The sequence below is a fragment of the Protopterus annectens genome, chromosome 8.part1, assembly GCF_019279795.1.
Source record: "Protopterus annectens isolate FY-2018-M chromosome 8.part1, PAN1.0, whole genome shotgun sequence".
NCBI lineage: Eukaryota > Metazoa > Chordata > Ceratodontiformes > Protopteridae > Protopterus > Protopterus annectens.
In genome coordinates, this window is record NC_056742.1 from 274,657,318 (window position 1) to 274,681,236 (window position 23,919).

Genomic DNA, 23,919 nt, shown 5'->3' on the forward strand with positions numbered 1-23,919 from the left:
ATTTATTTATATTTATATTTTATATTACATATGTACATTCTGGTGTATGATATGCATTTAGTGTTTTATTGTTCCTAGTATATATTCTAATTAACTTATAGGTGCATGTACCTTTTATTTTTAATTGAATTGAGTGTTACAATCTGGATCAGATGAATGATATATAAGGTGATGCAGAGTACTGTGTTGGTGTTGAAGTCTGATGAAACGTTTTTTGAACGTGAAAGTGCTCACTTGGATCCTGTACTCGTTTTATTTTCTTTTTATTAAAACTCTTGAAGTGAAAACTGGAGTTTTTATGTTATCTTCAGCTGTGGAGAGCCTCTTTTGTGTGTTTTTTCTCATCAACACAAATGTCTTTTAAAATGCTGGCTGCACAACTTCAGAAGATAAATTACTTAAATTACAAAACATGTAGTTATTCATCTCTACTCCATCTTATAGCTTTTTATCAAAGGCTATCACCACATAGGCAATAAAAATGATGAAGAATAAAAGTAGCACACCGTGTTTACTCAGATATTTATTTTACATCCAAGTGCAACACATAATACACTTACAAATGAATGTGCTGACTTTAGACGTCTATAGCAGACAGTGTACTTGGCAAACATCATTATTCATGTTGTATAGCAATTTGGGGAAACATATATTTGTGCACAGTTTTCAAATTCATCACATAAATTCTGATACTTAAGTTTGCTAGCAATACAAACCCAGCTGTAAAAAAAGCGTCGTGTGTAGAGAACAGATATGACTGATAATTTTCATGAATAAAAATCAAGACCATTTACATTTTTTTCACTCTCATCTGATGATGTATTTTGCTGCTGATCTGAGTCATATTCAAACATCGGACTCTTCAGGATCCCTTCTTTATATTTTTTTTGCTGGATTACATTCTTAATTGCATTTTTACTTTTATTATCTACTACATCTTTAGAATGAGCAGCAGCAGGTGGAGTCTTTTTACAATGTTTACCTCTTTGGGGTGATAAGTATATCAGATCAGAATACTTTAATTCAGATTTCAAACTGGTGTCTCTTCGTGGGATGTCTTCTGCAGAAATTCCATAATCAAGGTGATTCCAACTATCCTTACTCTGCAGAGACTCATATAAAAACTCTTTTATTCTCTTAGTTTCTCTTGAAGCAGATTCACAAAGAATATTCAGCTCTCCTTCAACTTGTCTGAAAGACACAGCAAACAGAATTCATGAAATAAATGACACAATGTGTTCATGAAGATAGCTGTCATACACTGATTGATGGTTATTGACCAGTCTGTTTCAAGAAGGTCTAAGTAATCACTGGTTACCTGTGTTTTAGACAATTTATACAAATATTACATCAATAGTTATTTAACTGCATTGAGGACAGAATTCTTTGGCTACAGATTATTTTAATAAATATAAGAAATATTACAAATAAATAAGTATGTTTAACAGTTATCCCTACTCTGTGCATTATGTGCAAGTTTATTTAAAATTACAGCAGATCTTGGAGGAGTGGTCACTGTAACTAACACTAAATCATAATATTTGGGTTACCCTACCTTTGTGATATCAGCAGTACTGTAGTCCCTATGTGGGCCTTAGCTGGTCCTGTGCCAGTGTTCCACAAAATCTTCACAGATGCATGAGGCACTCATATATAGCTAGTGGCCTCCTTCTTTACTTGTACCCTCTGGGCTACATTAAGAAATGTGACTGGCAAACTGCTGTCTTAAAGAATCATTAAATAATACAATAATTACAGAAAAATACCCAATAACTACAAAATGCACTAACAGAAGAACTAAGTACAGATCATTCAAGGGTTGGAAAAAGGGTAGATTTACTGTCAAGACCATATCCTTGAAGATCAACTGTTTTGTTAAATATTCGTACAATCACCTATTCTCACTATTTTATGAAGGTCACTGTAACAGTACATCATAACATCTGAGTAGATTATCAAGCAATTCTAACACAATCAAGGAATGGTGACAGTTGCAAAATGCGCTGTGGAACAGAAGTGCCATGTTCTGCCCTGTCCCTATACTGTGCATCCAACCTGTAGTTACTGAATAAGGTGTGTATCATAGAAAACAGGGTAGGCAAGCCCTGGAACCAGTGATAAAGGGTGGTACACACACACACACACACACACACACACACACACACACACACACACACACACACACACACACACACACACACACACTTTACTTGACACTCCACTGACATCATAGATTTATTTGTTTTCACTTTTTTTTTAAGGATTTCCTAAAGATTTGAATAGATGTACTGATTATAATCCATGACAAATATAGACATAAAGTCAAAATCTCTCTAGTGCCTTGGCTAAGCTACCTTTCAAGAATACAAATAGATTTTATTAAAAAAAACTAATTACACAATAATTCAATTAAATAACAATTATGTAATTATAACAAACTGAGTGTTTGTGGATGGAAGTTTGTATTCTTGAAAGACTGTTTAGCCAAGGCACTAGAGAGATCCTGACTCTGTCATTATAAAATAAATGTATCCTGTTTTTTTGTGGTAATTACTGGCCTTTGTTTGGTGGTTGCTGTGAATTTTCTCCTCTTTGGTGTGGTATCAGTATTTCCATGGCTAGTAATTCGTGTCTGCAGCTACCCAGGATTTTTTGTGAGTCCAATATGGATCCCACTGAAAAATCTATGGAAAGTTTTATTATCCAGTCGGGTGAGTGGAGAACATCCTGAGAGATAGTGGATGTAGAGACTGGCAATGTTTTACCTAGATTATTTGAGAAGCTAGATGAAGAGAGGGCAGAAGATCAACAAATCCTTTTATAATGATTGGACAAAGATCTGCTACTGTGTTAGCTCCAGACACCCAGGTACTGTTTAACCAGCTTGAACTATTACTGTTTAAAGAAACATCTGTGCATTTTAATATACAGAGCTTGCAGTGGTACCTGGAACTTGACATTACCCCAAGGCGAGTGAGAGTTATTAAGAACTCCTCAACTCCCTTTGATGTGACTGATGTAGATAAAAATTTCAGGCACGATGGATTGCGACTGTCCATAACTGTACTGTAGAGTGGGTTAACATCCTGGTGGAAAGACATATGCTTAAACAATGTAAAATCAAAGAGGAGATAAAAACTATTTGTTCCATTATACTGTCTAAGATTAATAATTCTGGGTTAGAGCATTTCTTAACTGACATTACTGAAAAACTGTCAGTCTGAAAAACAATTAATAGAGAGGAAGAAAAAGAAATAAAAATGAGACATGCGTGATTACAAGAATAATAGGGAGTTTACATGGAACATGAACCAGTCCAGGCAAAGTAATCACATGAGATTTGAATAGTAGGAAGGGAAGACTCTTCAACACAGTGCGTCGTTTGTGTCAGCAGATAGTGTGCTGACTTTCACAGAGTGGGAGAATGATAAGGAGGTTCACTTTTCTTCCCTACCACCAGCACAGCATACAAATAACTTATAAAAAAACTTTTCAAAATGGGAATAGACAAGGAGAGTTTAATCGTAAATGGTATAGAGTGACTAATGAGTTGACCAGGTGAAGGACAGTTTTATCAGAATTCCCAAAGAGGTAAATGGTACTGATATACTATTTCAAACTGTTAATGTTGAAATAGGACTGCTTCAAATTATGTAATTAATTTGTCTGGTTACAGTTTTTCAGATGTAGAATTATCAGTATTAAACTGTGGTTTGAAGTTTGTACCTATGGTTCTTCCAAGATTAAATATATTCTTAGCTGTGATGTTTTTAAACTAGTAAGAAAATTGCATTTGAAGTATTTTTTAGTCAGATGCAAAATGTAGAAATAGGTTTAAATGTTGTAAATGACTCTTTTGATGAAATGGATAGTGGTGATGTTAGTTTTTATTCTTGCAGCTCTAACTGTGAAGCAAATGCATATTGCCAATTAGACAAAAAGATGTGGTATGTAAAAGTAAGTTTATACCTCCATTTTCCTATGAAGGCATACAATTATTCAGTGATGTTGAATTATAATGTGGGAAAACATTTTTATGATTTTTAAAAGAGTAAATATGATACACAATATAATTTAACTAAAAGTGAGTGAAGTGCACTACAAAATCTGAGCCAGCAGGGAGAATTTGTTTTCAAACCAGATGACAAAGGTAACAAATTAGTGGTTATGCACTTCACTCAATATTTGAGAATGTGCTACAAACATTTACACAACGAGAAGGTATATAAAATAGTGGATGTTTGTGAATATAAGAAAGCAACAACTAATTTTAGAAATGTACTAAATTAAGGTTATAGGTTAGACTACTTCTCAAGAAATGATGTAGAAAAAAAGTTGAATTTTGATGATTGTACTGTCACTCCGAAATACATAAAATATGGCTGACCCTCATGGCCGTCCCATAGTATCAGCCTGTAATTGTTTCACACATAGATTAGGACACTTTTTGCATAAGTACCTGATATCCAAAGTAGTAAAACTGCCATCATATATTTAGGATGTTTTTGATTTTTTAGGAAAAATAATGAGACTAAAATAGGAACATGAAATGTATTTTATTACAACAGATGTTGTGAGTTTATACACTAATATACTGCATAACTTTGAAGTAGAAGCACTGAACCATTATTTAGGAGAGAGTCCAGTATCACAGTATATTATTCAGTTAGTTTATTTTTGTTTGATGAATATTTTTTTTTTTTAGTTTAATGGACAACTATATAAACAGATGCAGGGAACAGCCATGTGGGTACCTTTTGCCCCTGTGTATGCTAATCTATATATGGGTTTGTTAGAGGAAGAATATGTATATACCAATGATTTATTTTAAGAAATATGTATTTGGTTACTACAGATACACTGAAGAACTGATATTTATTTGTATGGGGGGGGGCAGGAATTTGTCTATCAGTTTATAATGAGTTTAAATACAAATAGGTTTGGACTAAAGTTTGATGGATTAAAATTAGGGAACAGGATACCCTTTTTGGATATTGTAGTAGATGGGAGTAAAAGGGATATAATCCAAACAAGAGTTCATAGAAAGTTTGAAGAGGGAAAACAATAACTGCATGGGCATAGCTGCCTATATTAAAAGCTTTAACCTATGGAGAGTTTCTCAAGATTTGTCATTTGTGTAGTGATGATAAAGAGTCTGCTGAAGAACTTCAAAATACTATCAATGAGTTCAGCAGGAGAGGTTATGAAAAGGAAAATTTACTTCAAAGCATTAATAAACTTAAAAGGGAATGAGGATGGTCAAAGCATAATTTGTTAGGTACTGGTCTTGCATAAGAACAAATAGGAAATGTATGTTTTTTGTAACTACGTATAGTCTTTTTGGTGTAGAATTAATAGAACTGGTAAATTTTATTGGGGTTTTTTGATCCAACATAGGGATTTTGTTCAAGTGTTAGATAAAAAATTTGGGGTTTCATACAAAAGGGGAAGAACTATTAGGGACATGCTAGTACATGGTAAATTTGTTTACCAGTAGAAAAAGTAGCTAGGAAATTTAGGGACACAGACTGTTCCCCGTGGTAAATGTAGTTGTTGCAGATATGTAGTTAGAAGTTTTCATAAAATTAATGGTAGAAAATATGTATCACAGGATAGCTTTAATTGTGAAACAAAAGGAATTGTCTGTGCACTGAAATGCCCATGTGGACAGTTTTATGTAGGAGAAAGCAAAAGAGCATTTGGAACACAGTTTTTAGAACATGTCAGGGATATAAAAGAAAGGTAAAATAGAAAGCTCAGCGTATACATATTTTAAAATGTATCATGATGGTAAAGTGGATGGGCTGCAAGCGACTGTTTTACAAAAAGGTTTTAGTGGACAATATGATAATGTTAATCTGAAGAATAAATTGCTTTATAGAGTCAATTTTCATTTTAAAATACAATGCCTTGGTTCTCAAGGATTTGAACTGTGAATGCAATTGGAGATTGTTAATTTAATTTAATATAATTGGATAGTTATATAATTATTTAATTGAATTATTGTGTAATTAGTTTTGTTATGAAAACTGTTTGCGGATGGAAGTATGTACTCTTGAAAGGCTGTTTAGCCGAGGTGCTAGAGAGATAATAAACATATAATGGTTTTTGCCGTATCTGCAAAGCTTTGGTGGTTACTGTGAAATATAGACAGTGTGTTTAAAATATATGTGCACATCACAAGTATCACACTGTCCCTCTCTTACATACAGACACTTTGACTGCCTGGAACTTGAATAACATTTTAAGAGTACAAGTCGTGATTTTTGGCACTGTGAAACAGATTACCTACCCATGATGAACAGCATGTGGTCAGTCTCTTGAATCATAAAATGTAAAAAGCAACAGGGCCGTGTGAACACTTATGCTTTGCCAGTACCCACCCTTAGACCTTACCTCCCTTTTCAAGGAATGACAAGCCAAGCATAACTGGGATGAATTCATGAATATCTGTCTAGTTCCTTTTTAAAGGAAGATAGTGTGTCAAGTTGCTTGATCTGGAAAGGAAGTTTATTCCAGAGGAGTAGTTGCTGAAAGGCAAATCTGTCTCTCCACCATGATTTGTTAATCTGCTGAAGCAGATCCAGATCTCTGGCTCTAGTGTATACAGGACAGTTTAATTTGTGTTGAAATATCAGGTCTTGAACTACCAGATCCCTAATGGCCTAGAAAGAAAGGCACAAATCATCCTAAAGCAGGCTGTAAGACACTGAATACTGAGAAAAGGCATGTAACCTCTCTTGCTAGATCAAATCCTTTGGTTCCATGATCTTTTCTGTCAGGAACATTTGTAGTCTCTCTAAATGCTTGATATGTTTAATAAGATACATCCCAAAGGGGGCGTTGTATTCAATGATGGGCCTGATCAGTGCAGAATACAGAAGGGTCAGGACTTCTCTGAACCTAGAGGAAACATCCTTTGTGATTATTTTTCTAGACAGAAGAGTTTTTATTACTGTAACATCACAATGGTCAAAGGACAGGGAGTTATCTAACCACAGACCAAGGTCTCTCACAACATCTTCATATGTATGATGCCATCTATGCTACTAGCTAGGTCGAGAGTTGTTTGCCAAATGTAACAATATTCCATTTTTTAGCATTTAGTTTTAGCCCATTTCCAGCGTACCACCTAATAACATGTCCAAGTTCATTTTGTAGCTTCTGGATATCAGAAGGGGATTCAAGTATAACACCCAGTTTACAATCATCAGTAAACCTGGTTAACCAGAGTTCATTCCTGAGTTATGATTTGGAGATCAGAGACATATTTGCCAAAAGCAAAAGTTTCAGAACTGAACAATGTGATACCCCATTGGTTACCTTTATGCTCTCTGAGGACATGCCTGCTACCATCAGAGGGTATATTCTGTCCCTCAGCCACTTTGCTAAGCATCTAACTATATAGGCATCAATTTGGAGCACATTTAGCTTGTTGATAAAGTTTGCATTTGATATAGTATCAAATACTTTGGCAAGTTTAAGGTATACTGTATGGAAAGCATGACTACTGTCCACTGCTTATTCTACCCTATCAAAAAAATTACCAAATTAATTAGACAGACTCTACCCTTAAAGCCAAACTGCTGGGGATCAAGTCTTATAAGATTTTTATATCATAGTTCATTAGGTTTGTTATAACCCATTCCCTGGCTTTGCAATGGTATGTCTGTAACTCCCAGGGTCAATAGTGGGGTCAACCTTGCGAAGAAGCATCATAGCTGTTGTGTGCCAAACTGCAGGAATACAGCCAGTACCATAACTGGATCCAGCAGTACATGCTTAGTACTATTCAGCAAGCAGCCTGATATGTTATCAGCTCCCACACAGGATGTAAAATTACTTTTAACAAGTGTTCTTTTATGCTAATAGGAGAGTTTCAGGTATATGTGGGTTTGATATACATGTCTCTGAAGTGAAGTTAGCACTGAATCTGTTTACCAGTATATTTGCAATATCTACTAGATCAGGGTAAACAGTGCCATTCTGAATAAGTTCAGAGCAGTATTGGGTATTATTTTGTAACTTCCTGACATACATAAAGAACGATTTGTAAAGTCAAAAGTAACTTTATTGTCATTCAACACATACACAAACATACAGCTGAATGAAATTTCATTTCTCCGAGCTCATGCACAAACAGAAACACAGAAACAAAAATACACATATACAACAACAGTGAACAAGCCAATCAAAGGCACAGAAAGCACAGAAGCTTCAAAACTGAGGAGGAGTCCATGGGCTACAACAGTCGCTCCTTCACCCACTCCATCACCAGCAACATTAAAGTCTCAGTCCTTCCTTCCTACCTTCCTTCTGACACCATAGACCCTTACAACCACTACTACCTGCAGCCCGAATGGCCGCAATCAGTTAAACAAAATTTCCTCAATCTTCATCACCCAAACCGTCACCGTCACCAGTTCCATTCCCTGACACCATTAGCAGCATCCCAAATCCAGTCTGGTTTCCACAGACCCAATGAAAACAAATCTGGTCCCTAGAAAATCACCCCTCACAGAAAAAAAATGATGGCCTCCACTTCTTGCATCCAGTCCAACTCACCACTGAAGACCCAAACTTCCATGTGTTTCAACATTCCCAAAAACAAAGAAAATTTCAACAAGGACACCACCGCTGCAAACAGCACACTCAGCCAAGCCAAATAGACCACCAGATCAGCAATCCATGAAAATACAAAACAAAACATAAAAATGCACAAAGGGAGCTGGAGAGGCCGCTGCCACACACGGCACCACCATCTTGCAGATCTAACTATTCTTAACTTCCAACACTGGCCTAAGTTTGTGGGATGCCTTTGTTTTCCTGATGGTAATTTCAGGACCTTGGGTAACATTTTGATGTTGGCCTTGATTTTGTGGATCCTCAGTCTTGTTATACATTATAATGAACTATTTCCTTTTACTGCATTGTTTATTTTTGCATTTAAACCACCAGGCTGGTTTGCTCTTACTCTTCCCTTTTTATTTAGTTTTGGTAGGGAGTGACAGATTTACACAGTTTTCTAGGCAATCATAAAATTTATCTTCATAACTTCTAGTTGTGTCAGCATTTTGAGAGTTGCAGTTACATTTGAACTTAGAAACTTCATCCGAGATTTGTGGGAAGCTTGTATGTTTTCAATATTTGAATACTGTGGTGACTGCATCTGCTGTTTTAGGGATTTTGAAAGAGAAGGTTACCAGTTTGTAGTCAGATTTGACTGGGGAACGATATACCAGTGGGATAGTACATATTCATGCTATATTTGTATGGACCAGGTCAAGAATTAGTCCTCCAGTGGGCTCTTTAACTGATACAGGGAATTCTGATTTATGAAATGAAGGAATGTTTAGGCATAGCCTGCATTTGAGGTATAGGTCTCCCAGTTTATCAATGAGCAGTTAAAATCAGGATGATGGAGGTTTTATGTATTAGAAGTTCATCCAATGTATTTAAGAAATGACATGGTTTTAAGGGGGTTATCAAGAGGTCCTGTGGCGTGCTATGAACTGATAATTGGTTTTATTTAGAATAAGATGAATCTCAGTAAGTTCAATTTGTGTTTCTGTGGGAGTCTTCCTTAATAATGTAGTCTTTATTAAATATGGAAATTCTACCAGTTTCCATCAGGTCTAAAAGGAGTTGTAGGTACAAAACCCTGGTATACAGGGGGTGCATTCTGCTCTTTTAAACTAGGTTTCAGTAATACAGATATAAATGTGCTCCAAATGCAGGTGGGCTTCAAGGTCAGGCAGTCTGTCAGACTCTTAGTGTTGAGCAGTTCCACACTGACATTGGTACTCTGCTTGTTATGCTTTTTTAGGTTGGAAGAAAAAATAGCTAGACTCTGCCTAAAAAAAGACACTATGCTGCAGCAAAGGACTGAGCCAGTATGCGGTAACCCTGGATAAGAGGTGCAAGCTGCCCTTGGCAAAGCAAGTACGGATGTTCAGCAGTTTATCCCATGCTGAAACGTACTGGATCCCCATCAAATGACAACTGTTACTTGGCCAATTTTTAAAATTAATCATCTTTTCATTGTACCTCAGCATAATTCTTGGCAAAGGTAGGATTTTGTTCAATACCAGAGTCTTTCTTGTCCTGCATTCTTGGCATGTATAGAGAGCTCAGAGATGTCTCTCTGAATTTCCTTAGGGTTTTGTGCACCAGGTCATTTACACCCATATAGACAGAGATCACATCATAGTCATACTTGCTCATCTTTAGGGCCCGTGAGTATCAGGCAGTTGCTGCACTACTTGAGTATACTAAGTGTTATGAGGCAGACAACTGAGGGAAGACAAGCAAGCTGACTTTCAGGTTTGTCCAACAGTGTAGAAATGTGGATATATATGACTTACATGTATGGTATATGTAGAATTTCCTTTATCAGAATACTGAGAGGAAAAAGAATGAACCTGCCTCAGATAAAACATTTATCATCACTAGAAGTGTAAGTACTCTTTTCATTTTCTCATTTTCCTGTTGAGCTTTTGCCGGTACCTGCAGAGCTTAATGTCTCTGTATTGCATCCACTGCCTGGCATCAGTTCAACTGAGGTAAAAATTTTAAGGGCCGACAAAGAAAGTACAGCTATGTAAGTCCTACTTACTTGTAAAAGTACAGACTCAATTTTTACACTGTCTGAGTGGCATATGGATTCTGCTCAGAATTCCATCCTCCGATTCCCTGTGATAGGAGTTTGGCTAAGACCCTCCCATCAGGGGAAGAGTCTGGTTCATCATTGTTTTATTAATGTTGTCATTTGTTTTCCTCCCCTCCACAAAACCACACTGATCCATATCTTTCAATTTTGGCAACACTTTTGCCATTCTTTTAGATAGTATAGACATAAACACTTTATTATCATGGTTTAAAATTGAAATGGGTCTATATGAAGCTGGGTCAGTACTTTTCCGTTAACAGGGCAACAGCTGTTTTGGCCTCGTTAAAGGTTTTTGTCCTGTGGAAAGTATTTCCTCCTTTTGCAGCACATACGCAGTTACTTGTATTGGTACCATATTTAAGCATGCTTATAAATATTTGTCTTAGTTCTGGAGCTATTACATTTGTGGAAGACAGTGACATGGTAAATTAAGCACCGTGCACATCCTATTGAAATACCATTCTCAAACCATCCAGCTTTCTGCCGTGGTTATTGCTCCACAATTACTTTCTGATTTAAGGCAAGCCCCTTTACTAAAAAAAAATAGTTGATGACCACAAAAAGGGCGGGTATATACTTCAGTCATATAAAATTCAATTCAGATGTAAGGGATGTGCCCTCATTCTTCCGCACTATACCCTGACAGCAACTTCCAGCTGATGGAGTGACAAGGCTACCGCTGAAAGCAATGCCAAATAATGGCTGTTTGGTATAAAGGAACACTACTAAAAAGTCTGTCATGGCCATTAACAGTTATGTCTTACTTGATTTTGGACTGGAATGGAGCTGGATACATTCTCTTACCAAGTCATCAGTTAGAAATTCTGACCTTACATTTACAAAGCAAAGTCAACTTGTTATTTTAACGAGAAAACAATGCTCTGGATTACTTCCGGTTTTGTCCCTGATTCTGGAGTTAAGAGAAAGAGAGCTGCTCTGTGTGTGTGTGTGTGTGTGTGTGTGTGTGTGTGTGTGTGTGTGTGTGTGTGTGTGTGTGTGTGTGAGAACAGTTACACACATATGTTATGTATTTATACAAACACATTACGAAAGAAATATGTGTGTGTGTGTGTGTGTGTGTGTGTGTGTGTGTGTGTGTGTGTGTGTTTGTGTATGTGAACAGTTACACGCATGTTATATATTTATACAAACACATTACGAAATAAATATGTGTGTGTGTGTGTGTGTGTGTGTGTGTGTGTGTGTGTGTGTGTGTGTGTGTGTGTGTGTGTGTGTGTGTGTGTGTGTGTGTGTGTGTGTGTGTGTATAAATATATATATATATACTTTCCGTAGGACAAAAAACCGCTAACGAGGCCAAAACAGCTGTTGCCCCGTTAACGGAAAAGTACCGCTGGGTCTGATGGGTCTTTACTATCTTTAGGTAATACAGCCACCACAGCTTTCTTTAAAGATGTTGGTGCTTCCCCTCTTTTGAAATACTGCTAAACAAAATCTTCCAGATTTTTGTCACATTCTTCCCTTCTAACTTCCAAATTTCCACAGGAATAACATTTGTCCCTAGAGATTTTCCTGAAGACTGATTATACATCATCATTTTTATTTCATTTCCTCCTATGTTAACTGTTAGTTAAGCCTCATCTATCTATAACCTTGGCATAATTAAGTCTTCCATAACTATTTCCATTTGTGCTCATTCTTGATTTCCACATTTCTCAGCTTTATGCAAATGCTAACAAATGTTCTAAAATATCTCTAACACCTCTACAGGATCTCTGGTTATTTTTCTTGTTCTACTACTTTCTGTTGTCATAAAAAATAGTTGCTTAACAGCAATCGTTCTACACTCATGCATATTATCCAGATATTCCTTATTTTCTCTTCAGCACTGCATTTGCACCTTTTCTTGTTTTATGAGAGTTCCCTTATTCTGCAATACTTTAATCTTTGTCAGCCCCTGTATGTAATTCCTATTACTTTTTAACCATATCTCTTTCTCTTTTATTTCTACCTTATTTTTAAATTCCATTTTCAGTTTGTCCCATTCATTAGCTATAACTTATGAAGAAATTTCTACCTTCCCTAATAACTCTCAAATAATTTCCACTACCCATTCCTTAAGTTCCTCACTTTTTAACAGGTAGTTGGGAAAACGCAAGTGTCTCATTTTTACTTAATTATCCTCCTTTTGCATCTTAAATTTTATCTGTGCATGATCTAAAATAGTTATTGGATGTGTATTGAAGCTTTCAATTGAATGCACATGTTCCTATGAAATATAACATGCTCTACTCCAAAAAAAGGAAGCCAATCTGGTGGTCTCCTGCCATAAACAAACTATACTTCAGAAGAAAGAAACTGTTGCAGAAAAGAGGAAAATCCCAGGATTCAAAAAACTCCTTTACCAGCCTCAGTAAGAAGCTGAGATCCCTCATAAAATCCTCCAAAGCTAGCTATGAAAATAAAATTGCCAAAGATTCCAAAGACAACCACAAGACATTCTATAGTTATGTCAAGAATCTAAATAGCAATGCTCAGATATGCTCTGAGCTACAACAGAATGACATTAAATATACTGATCCCAAGGATATTGCCAATATCCTGGCAGATCGACTTAGTGCCAACTTCAACTCCCTCTCATCCACTAAAGGGCTCATCTCAATACCAAAAGATTGCCAAATTCCATTAATCACGGCTACACAGGTAAAAACCGCACTCTCAAAAAGAATACAGCATCCATGACATCCCAGGCTGTGTACTACATGAACTACAAAATGAACTGGCACCTCACCTAAGTGTCATGTTTAATCATAGCCTTACCTCAGGCTTCGTGCCCACTGAGTGGTGCACAGCTACATTTATCCCACTCCACAAGGAGGGATCCACCTTGAATCCCGGGAACTGCTGTCCTATCAGTCTGATGAGCCTGATCTGCAAGGGCATGGAACGCATTATCATGGAACTTATAAACAAAGACATTGGCAACCTTCAAACCTTGGACCCCACCCAGTTTAGGTTCGTGAAGGACCGGATCTTGTCTCCTGAACCTGACTGACTTCTTCGAATCAGTCTGCAGAGCTATGGATGAGGGTAATTCGGTCCACACAGCCTATCTAGACCTTGCCAAGGCATTCAATACCATCCCCCACTCTGGAATCATAAATAAACTTACTAAGCTGGGCATAAATCCCTATGTCACTCGGGTTGCCAACTGGTTTACTGACAGAACCCAGACTGTAAAAGTAGCTGACTCCAAATCCAGCTCCAGACAAGTGACAAGTGGAGTACCTCAGGGTTCAGTCCTGGGACCGCTCTTGTTTGGCATCTGCTTCTCTGAAGTACAGGCCAACACTAAGGGACTCTGGCTAACAAAGTTCGCAGATGACTGCAAACTGGGAGCCATTATTGAATCTCCAAATGGTGTGGATATTCTACAAAAGGGCCTTGCAGAAACAGATGCTTGGTGCCAGAGCCATGGGCTCAAGCTTAATGCCAAGAAATGTATAGTTATCCCTTTTGGGAAAAAACATGTACCCATGAATTACACATAGGTGGCAGTACACTAAACACTGAAAGTGTGATGAGAGACTTAGGGACGCAGGTGGAGTGTGGTCTCACCTTCGATAACCACATCGCCACAACAGTCAGGAAATCCTTCTATGTGGAACACCTCATCACTAAGCGCTTTTCATCCAGAAAAAAGGAGGTCATTGTCCCACTGTACTCATCCCTTATTAGACCCATTATAGAATACAACATTCCGTTTGGTTTGTACCTCACAAGACATCTGCAACAGCTGGAAAGGCCGCAGAAATAGCAGATGCCCTGACAATCTAAAAAAACTCCAGCTATACTCTGTGGCATATTGTCTACTCAGAGGCGATCTCTGCTTAACATACAAGGCCATGTCAAACCCTGATCTGTTGGACATGCTCCACTTAAAGAAATCCCTATCCCTCAGAGCCACACGCTCCAGGGATCTAAACCTTGTCATCACAATGAACAAAACATGCTGGAGGGATAGGTTCCTGACCCACAGACTCCCCATACACTGGAATAGACTGCCCATACATGTCAAGAAGAGAGCCTCCTTGACCCTCTTCAAAAGTAACCTTGACGATTGGATGGGAGCTAGGAAATTCATCCCGGGAATCACGTCAGCCGCCCTGCTAGACAGGCGTCCAGGGAAGTAAATATTGTGGGAAGAAATATCCAGGGAATTGTTATGGCTAGGCTTGTATAGGCCCCTAGGGCCGATAGCCTAGTACCAACCTATAATGTCGATCTTGTCCAGCCTAGTTATTGTACCTTGGGGAATAATATGTAAATTCTGTCTGAGCCCCTTCTACTGAATTCACATCTTCCATGCCAAATATTTTCATAAATTTCTTCAGAAATCTACCCTCTTTTGTTATATTTTCCTTCTATGTCCCCCTGATACATCCCCACTATTGCAAATCAAGTTCCATTCCCCCATCTGTAAGTAATATTCCCTGCCTACAAGCTGATTTCTTTTCTCATGAAATTTTCTTAATCTCCATAATAAAAGTTTTTTAACAAAAAAAAAATCTTTTTTAAATTATCACATATGACATAGGCAATCTTACATTTATATAAATGAAAAACAAACATTGACACCACTTTAGCTGGAAACATTATGCATCACAGACACCATTGAAACAACTGTAGTTGCAAACATTCTACATCACTTATAATCTAACCAGTCATTGTTAGTTAAGCAGTATACAGCTCATTCAAATCCTGCCTTCTTTTATACCTTGTTCTTTATCTGCATATATTTTTCCCACAATTCCCATTTTTCCTATGTAGTTTGCTCCTTCCCTTTTCTAAAGATCCAGATACCAGTTGTTATACCTCTGTTACTATATTCACTACTTCTCATAATAGAAGTTTTTGTTGAAATATAAATACATAACAGAATAATCCTTCTCTTGTGCCAATAGTCCCATACTTTGTCTTTTTTCCTCTTCTATCACTATTGGAGCCCCTCTAGCAATTAGTAAAATTGATCCCCTTTTCCTTTGCCCTTGTTATTTTTCTGAATATCCATCCTGAAATCCTTTCTTTTCCAAATTCACATGCTCGTTTCTTTCCAAATGTGACTTCTGAAGCATTGTTATTTGCAGTCCACATTTCTTAATATAATTCAATACTATTTCCCCTTTGTCTATACCTGTAAGGCCATTTGTGTTCCAAGATAATATGGATAGCATAGCCATTATGATAAAAAGCAACAGCACCTAAAAGATTTGGTTCTCCTGTACCTGGACCAGGAACTGGAACAGCTCTGGAGGATGTCTGACCCCCATATCATAGGGGTCTATAGACTCACACTAGAGGGTGACAGGGACAAAGGTAAGTGGTCTTTGGGCCCCCTTAAGACAATAATAGACTAGGTCTTTGGGCCCCCTTAAGACAATAATAGACTAACAAACCATAGGCTGAGGCATGTTTTTGTTGATTTTTATTTTCTTTTTAGGTGCAACTGGATTTGATGAAGGGTAGCTGTGTCAGGGTCCATCAGCTAGAATAATATACTAAAACTATTAATGGCTGACTAAGGGTAGTACCAATAGAAAAGATAAACTATATTCCCACACAACAAACAGGGCTAAACTGCATAAAACATATCCGAAACAATTTAAAATGTAAGCCTTGTTCTACAACCTGCACAGAGTAGTAAACAACCGTGCATACTATTACAGTACCAAGTAAAACTCACTTATCCATATCCAAAGAATAAAAGCAGGCAGAGGCAAAGCTCCAGTTTCTTCAGCTGATTTATTACAAAACACACAAGCACTTTCACCACAAGGCTTCTTCAGGTGTAAAAAAGAAAGCGCTTGTGTGTCTTGTAATAAATCAGCGGAAGAAACTGGAGCCTTGCCAATGCCTGCTTTTATTCTTTGGATTGGTTTTGTGTTTCTGCAGAGGTACCTGGTCACTGTTGGAATTATATTTTGTTCTACTTATCCATATACTGACAAAACTCAAATATATGCCCTTAAATCAAATAGAAAACATTTAAAACAGTATAAAAAGTATTTACTCAGAGATTCTCATGTCAAAAATGAAAAAAAAATCTCATAGAAAATGCAAATAAAGTAATTTATAGCAAAATCATGATTTAACTATAAAAATGGCTACAGCAGTATTAAATCAATAGTAAATATCATACACATGAAGAAAAAGGTGAAAATGCAATATTTTTCTGTCAGAACTTCAAAATGAAGCAGATAAACAACAGAAGCAAGTGTGATTAAATCATGGCTCTACATGCACGAGACAGTTCCTTAAGACCACAGAAATTCAGTTTCCTAGTACAAGTCATAAAACATTTTTAAAATACCCATAACTGCTTAATAGCAGTATTAAACATACAAACAGCACAGTAGTACAACAGTAGAAAATAGTAGTTAAGACACACACACACACACACACACACACACACACACACACACACACACACACACACACACACACACACACACATAACAGAAAGAAATCAAAAGTATATAATTAATAAAGAGAAAAAGAAGTTCCCAAAAGGATCTTATCCAAGTCTGGAAGCTGTAATCCACCAATACAGAATGCTGAGTAGATTCAACTGTGCGATTCTTACTGCTGGCACTAAAAGACTTAACAACTGACTTTATGTGACAGGAGTTAGGTCTCCCCTAATGGGAGAAACTTAGCTGATTCCCGTCACATGGATTCAGAGGAAAGAATTCTGAGCTCAGGAAACCTGCCAACATGGGTCTGTGCAGGCAAAAAATATGCAACTGAGGCAGTGTTGAATGATGAACATTTGACAAAGCATTAAGCTCATCTGTTGTTGAAACCCCTGAACACAGCATGGTCACAGAGGATACAACACAGCAAACAGTGAAGGTGCTGCCAATGTATAATCCTTTGGCAACACTGAGATTAGTAAAGAGAAGGTACAATTGAAGAACTTACTAAACTGATCAGTGCTGCAGTACTGCTGACATATGGGATGGATCTTGCCAAGAACATGGTACATCCTGGCCAGTATACCAAAGGTTGGGTGCTTTTATTTCACACTGTACATTTGCCTTATGACCCAGCCATGAGAAAGAATGCTGGTACATAAGGGGCATACAGGGGTAAAATTCCTAAGAACATTCTTACCCCAGACAGATAAGAAATTATGCAAAAAGGCTAATGAGGAAGACTTATATCAGTAGAGAGAGAGGTCCCCCTTGGTGAAAAATAGGGGGGGGGGGGTACAGATACAGATAAAAAACTGAGGTATCTTCAAGGGCATAACTGTCTTAAAAAATACCTTGACAGAAATCATACCACTCTTTCTAGGGTAGAGGTAGCAGAAGGAGAGATATATTTTGTTTTTTTACTTCTAGTTTTTAGTTGTATCTGCGGAAACAAAGCAAGGAGTATCAGATTCATAACATACCTCTATAAGGGACGCAGGAGCATCTTCTCAGATAAGTTTCTGTGGTATGCTCTCAGGGCCCTCAGAAATGATCATCAGAAGTTCTTTGTGGTCTTGTAAGCCATCTGATCAGTCATGATGGACATGCCTGTATGATGTGCCTTGTCAGTCTCAGGTGAGGCCCTGACAGCAGGATTAGCAACCAAAACCAGAAGGTCTGAAGGATCATCGAGCACCACAACAAAGGCATCTGGGTCTGATTGGACAAGCAAAGCTTCCAAAGGCTTTGACTTCTTAAGCTTATTTCGTTGCTGACAGACTTCTGACTGGGAAGATTCAGAAGCCATCCTACCTTGAGTGAGCTCTTTTAGCTTCTGATTTTCTAGGTAAATTTTGACACGTTAATCAACTTCTTATAGTTTTAGGGACAAAAGATTTACAAATTTAACATTCCTTAAAATTTTAGTTCAGACCTAGAAAAAACAAACACCAAGTTTGCTTATTTGTATACAGTACCTGCTTCTTGCAGTCGCATTTATCCATTTTAGCTGACAAGAAATAACTTTTCTGTCAAAAATTAAGAGAAACAGGAAGGGTCCCCAACAGGGATGCTTCCTACTTGCATTGGAAACTGGCACAAGCTGTACTGCTGAAAGACTGAAGCGACAGATGTAGTCGCTGTGTTTGGGATTACGGCAAAAATGTTCTGAGGACTTTCATGCCTGTCCATCCCTTATGTACCAGAATGTTCTATAGTGCTTGGGCCATAAGGCAGATGTACGGGACAAGAAAAGCACCCAGCCTTTGGTACACTGCATATGGTATCCTTTGCAGGGTACTTCTCATATACTACAACAGTGATTATATAAAGGACATCTGCTGTACTTTAGAAAACAAATGAGTTGTTTCAGAAATAGTAGCCGCCACAAAAAAAAAAAAAAAAAAAAAATTTGATTTTTTCAGCAATTTACCAGCCTCATCTAGTGATTCCCATTTGTTCTAACCCCATTATCCATCTTTAAGAAAAGGAATTAAGACAAAAAAAATAGTCATAAACAGAAAAAACTCTTGTTAATACTGCAAGAGCCCCCTACAATCACAGGGTCTATATTATATGTTCGAAGTTTTAAAACTTCGAAGCTCATATAATCAACAGCATATGAGCGAAGTTTTAAAACTGCAAACATATAATAAAAAATAAACAAAACAAAAACACACCTGAACACTCTGAGCAGGGGGCAAGCCCCCCTGCACCCACGAGGGGGGGGCTGCACCTCACCCCCCCGCTACTTAAATATACCAACCCCGAGATCGCACTACAGTGAAGTGAGATCACTGTAGGTTTTCCTTTACTTCACTGTAGTGCGATCTTGGAGTTGTTATATTTAAGAAGTGGGGAGTGTGTGCCCCCCTGCTCAGAGCATTCAGGTAGGTTTTTCTTGTTTTTGTTTATTTTTTATTATATGTTCGAAGTTTTAAACTTTGCTCATATGCTGTTGATTATATGAGCGTCAAAGTTTTAAAACTTTGAGCATATAATATATAGACCCCAATCACAGGCTTGTGTTCAATTAGTCTAATTCAATAGTTCAGGATAAATAAAAAATGGTAAAGCTACTATAGAGATAAAATCATTGTGATGCTGATATGATGTGAATCACTAAAAGTGGTGAGAAACAATGAAAAAGATTCTTAGCAAAGCTGATTATGTTTAAGTGCTTCAGGCATCTATGATGAGAACACAACACTAGTGATGAAACTTTGATGAGACTGACGATATAGACAATATAAAAATAACACAAATGTCATGGTTTACTGTTACAATGACATTCCCCAAATAAGATTCGAGACTTTTGGTTAACAGAATACTGAACATGAAGGGATATATTAATTTATGTCCATCATACAAGGCGCAATGGTGCACTAGTTAACATTGTTGCCACATAGCAAGAGGTTCTCCGGTTCCATTCTCAAGTGGAGTGCCTTCTGTGTGGAGTCTGCATTTGCATGGGTTTCCTCCCACATTCCAAAGATGTACATCTGGAATGTTTTTCCCTGGGCCTCCACTGAAAATAGGCTCTGTCCTAGTCGGACTTTCCCAGTCAACTAATGTTAAATAAATAAAAAATACACTTGAATAAAATCCATTACATTTTTATCTTTCATTATTTTTTGACAATCTGCTTGAAATATCTACTGTCGCTCTTCTTGTGTCCCTTAAGAAGGCATTGAGGCTTGGGTGTTCATTTAAGTAGTTTTTGTATACGAACACATCAGAATGGGTAGCAGGAACATTAAACTTAAATAAACTAGCTAACTGACACCACACATGTATGCTCTCACTCTGGCTGCTCACTCAAAATGGCACTCTTGCTTGCACGTGCTCAGTACTTATATGTACGTGCCCACTGACTGGAATGTTTCTTAAAGGTATATCACACATACTGATCTACATCCTCCCTCTTTACTGAGCTGTCTCATATAAACAATAAAAGTTCAATAGGCATGCAATTATACAGACACTAATAAAGAAAACAACAGTCATGTCCAGGTTGCCGTGTATCTGGAACTAGGTTTTAGGATACAACCTGATCTCATGACATAATCATAAGGATTGGGTTTAGCAACAGGGACAGTCACTGAGGAATGTTCTGCTTGGGGGCTTTCGGTGATTTTCTCAGGAACAGGGATTGCTGACGGAATGTCCTCTGGAAGAGGAACATTGGACAAACCAGTCTGAGAACTAGAGTCTTTGTCACAGGCAAGATGCTATAACACTGGTTTGGACACTGGTAACAAATGCTTCCAATTTCATTTGAATTCCATTTCCTGTGATTCCACAATGTACGATCTCAGCTCCTGACACAAACTTTTCACAAATACAATGCGATTAAAACCTTTACATCTGCATTCACACTATCTCCCTTTTTTGTAAAGAATGGAGCGGTGTGCTGCTTTTATCATAGTAAGACTTCTGGGACTAAAGCTTCTTCAACAGTTGGGCTCTTACTGCTTTGTTATTTTTAGCACATGGAACCAATAGATTATTGCTGATTGGTAATGTGGTTCTGGTTTTTCTTGACATAAGTCTCTGGGCAGGTGACCCAAGATGATTATCACGAGGAATGTTTCTGAGATTTAACAAGTTTAGGAAATTATATTGTCATGTCTGGATTTCTCCAACAGCTGTTTTGCACTTTTAACTGCACGTTCAGCCAAGCTGTTTGACTGAGGGTATTCATGACTACTCATAATATGAACAAAATTCCATGCTTCTGCAAATTTCTGGAACTGCTGACATGTAAACTGTGCACCATTGTCACAAATGACTCTGTGTGGACTACCTGGACAGAAAAATGTCTCTTCAACTTAGTAATGACAGTACTGGAAGTTAAGTTGGGAAGTAGGAAAATCCCGAACCAATATGAATAAGAGTCTACTAACACCAAGTAATGTTGACCATTCCACTCAAAGATATCTGTGATACTGTTGACCAAGGTACAGGAATCTGGCATAACCTAAAGTGTTTTTTCTGTTGATGAGGCTTTGTACTATTACATACTGAACAAGATGAAAGTACTTTCTCAATATATCTCGACATAGAAGGCCAAAATACTAGTCCTCACACCCTTCTTTTAGTAGAATCAGTTCCTGGGTGACCATGATGCAAGATCTTAATGTACTCTTGTTGCAAGGATTTCATGATGATACCATTGTCAGACAAAATCTCAAGTCTGTTTGGAAAATATGGTTGCACTTCCACTGGTAAACAAGACTGCTTTGAAGGCCATCCTTGACTGATAAAGTGGTTTAGCTTCTGGATAATTGCATCTGATGGTGTATGAGTTCTGAGCTCATCAAGACGTGAAGAAGAAAGATTTCTCACTTCCATGACTTCAAAATCACGTTGCTCATTGTTATGCTGTTCTGTGGTCTTTCTGGGCGATCTGGATAAGTTATCAGCAAGATAAAGCTGTTTGCCTTTTGTTTAAACAAGACTGAAATTGTACTTCTGCAATTTATGCATCATGCTTTGTAATCTAGCTGGAGCTGTATGCATAGGCTTTCTCAAAATAGTTATTAAAGGTTAGTGGTCAGTTTCAATCTGGATAGGTTGACCATAAATATAATCAACCTGTGTTAGTCACTCACTTTCCTCCTTTCCAGATAGTTCTAAAAGTGCCCAGGTACAAATCTAGCCTAAGTGATCTGGGATGTAATCATGGTTTCATCTATTACACCAAAAACTGACTTATATTTTTACTAGTTCAGGAATCAACTTATTAGCCTACCTGCCAAACAGAATATTTGCAGAAATGTGAAAGCTTCTCATCCTTAAAATTCTTGGGGTAAGGCTGACCTTGTGCAAGGCTTGCCTCAATCATAAAACTTACAGTAGAAGTTTTAAAGGAATAACAGAGTGCGTGACAAACAGATTTAGATAAATATTGTGACAACTTAGAAATAATAAATAGCAACTTATAAGTCTTTCATCTGGCTTTACAGACTTGTAATCAATATATCAATTAACTTGGTAAATAGTATCACTAACTACAGTGATCATCAAAAGATACAGTGTTCCATAAGCCACACAACCAGTAAAGTGCAACCTTCCCCCATCATAGCATAAATCCTTAACCTGAGAGAGTGCTCCAAGAAACATAATTTTCTCTCAATACTTGATGACAGCTAAATCAATCTGGTCAAAAGTGGAGAGAGGCTAAAAGCTGTTTTTCTCAAGTCCTCCACATGTATATGTCAGGGAGTCAGGGATGGTCAAAAAAGCAGTCAACTGATGAAAAAGGTACCTTTCTTACAACAGAAGGACAGAAAAGTAAATATACTTTCTGAAACGTTTTATCTAACTCCTGGTTAGACATTCAAAATCACTGCCTAACAAATTACCTCTCCCTTCTAAAACAAAATGTGGATGGAGTGACAGCATCTAAATTTACTTATCTGTTTGGAGACTGCTTGTTTATGACTTACACAAACTCTGGATTCATTTTAAAATGCATCTTAGGGTAAATCTGACAAAGTCCTCAACTTCAACTTCATGTTAGGAAAATTAGCTGAACTACAGTTGAAAACATCGTTGTAGTTTTTCAGAGTGATTACTGCTTTTTGCTTAGATACAAGTAAAATACTACACTTAACACTCACCCTTTACCCCAATTATCTGCTTGCTGGAGATTAGTACTTTTGTCATCTTATATGAGGCTAATTTTGAATATCTTGAGTGTGTGTGTGTGTGTGTGTGTGTGTGTGTGTGTGTGTGTGTGTGTGTGTGTGTGTGTGTGTGTGTTGTTGTCTCGTAGGAATAATATAAATTTCCTTGCAAAAATAAATAAAAGTTCATAAGTAATAGTCTGGCTGCCCTTGTGGGCCATTTTAAAACTAGCCAACTTCCCTTTTGGTGCTTGAATTAGCTAATTAATTAAGTAAAGAAGTAATATTATCTATGTGCCTAGAGCTCTTCTTTTGCTTTAAATAAAAGTGTACTTAAAAAGCATTGGAAGTACTACATATTCCTTAAGTATTATCTTAGTTAAGTATGTGGATGCTGAAACTAACCCTAAGCCACTTCTTTGCAATTTTGTCCAGAATGCAGGCATCTGTGTTCTTGCAAATATTTCCACAAGCTAAGCACTTCTACATGCACATGGACCACTCAGTAAAAGTAATGTCTTTCAGCTTTTCCTGGTTAGGGGTCACCACAGCGGAACTCCGATCTGCTAATGATTGGCAGTGGATTGTTATGGTGCCGAGTTGCCAGCCCAATGCCCAACCTTCAAAGAAGGCACACCCATTCATGCATGCACCTACTTGCATGTCTTTAAACGTCACTCAACCGT

The 23,919-nt window shown here is 37.4% G+C and overlaps 1 protein-coding gene across 3 annotated transcripts in view; it reads right to left on the reverse strand.

Annotated features, from left to right (window-relative positions):
* Nucleotides 1-505: 505 nt before the first annotated feature.
* Nucleotides 506-23,919, reverse strand: part of CEP89 (centrosomal protein 89) — a 1,387,439-nt gene continuing 1,364,025 nt past the window's right edge. For all 3 annotated transcript variants that reach the window (XM_044081875.1, XM_044081874.1, XM_044081873.1), the window contains one exon: nucleotides 506-1,191. In XM_044081875.1, coding sequence (XP_043937810.1) covers nucleotides 768-1,191 — 424 coding nt within the window. In that variant the 3' untranslated portion in view covers nucleotides 506-767. The remainder of the gene's footprint in view (nucleotides 1,192-23,919) is intronic.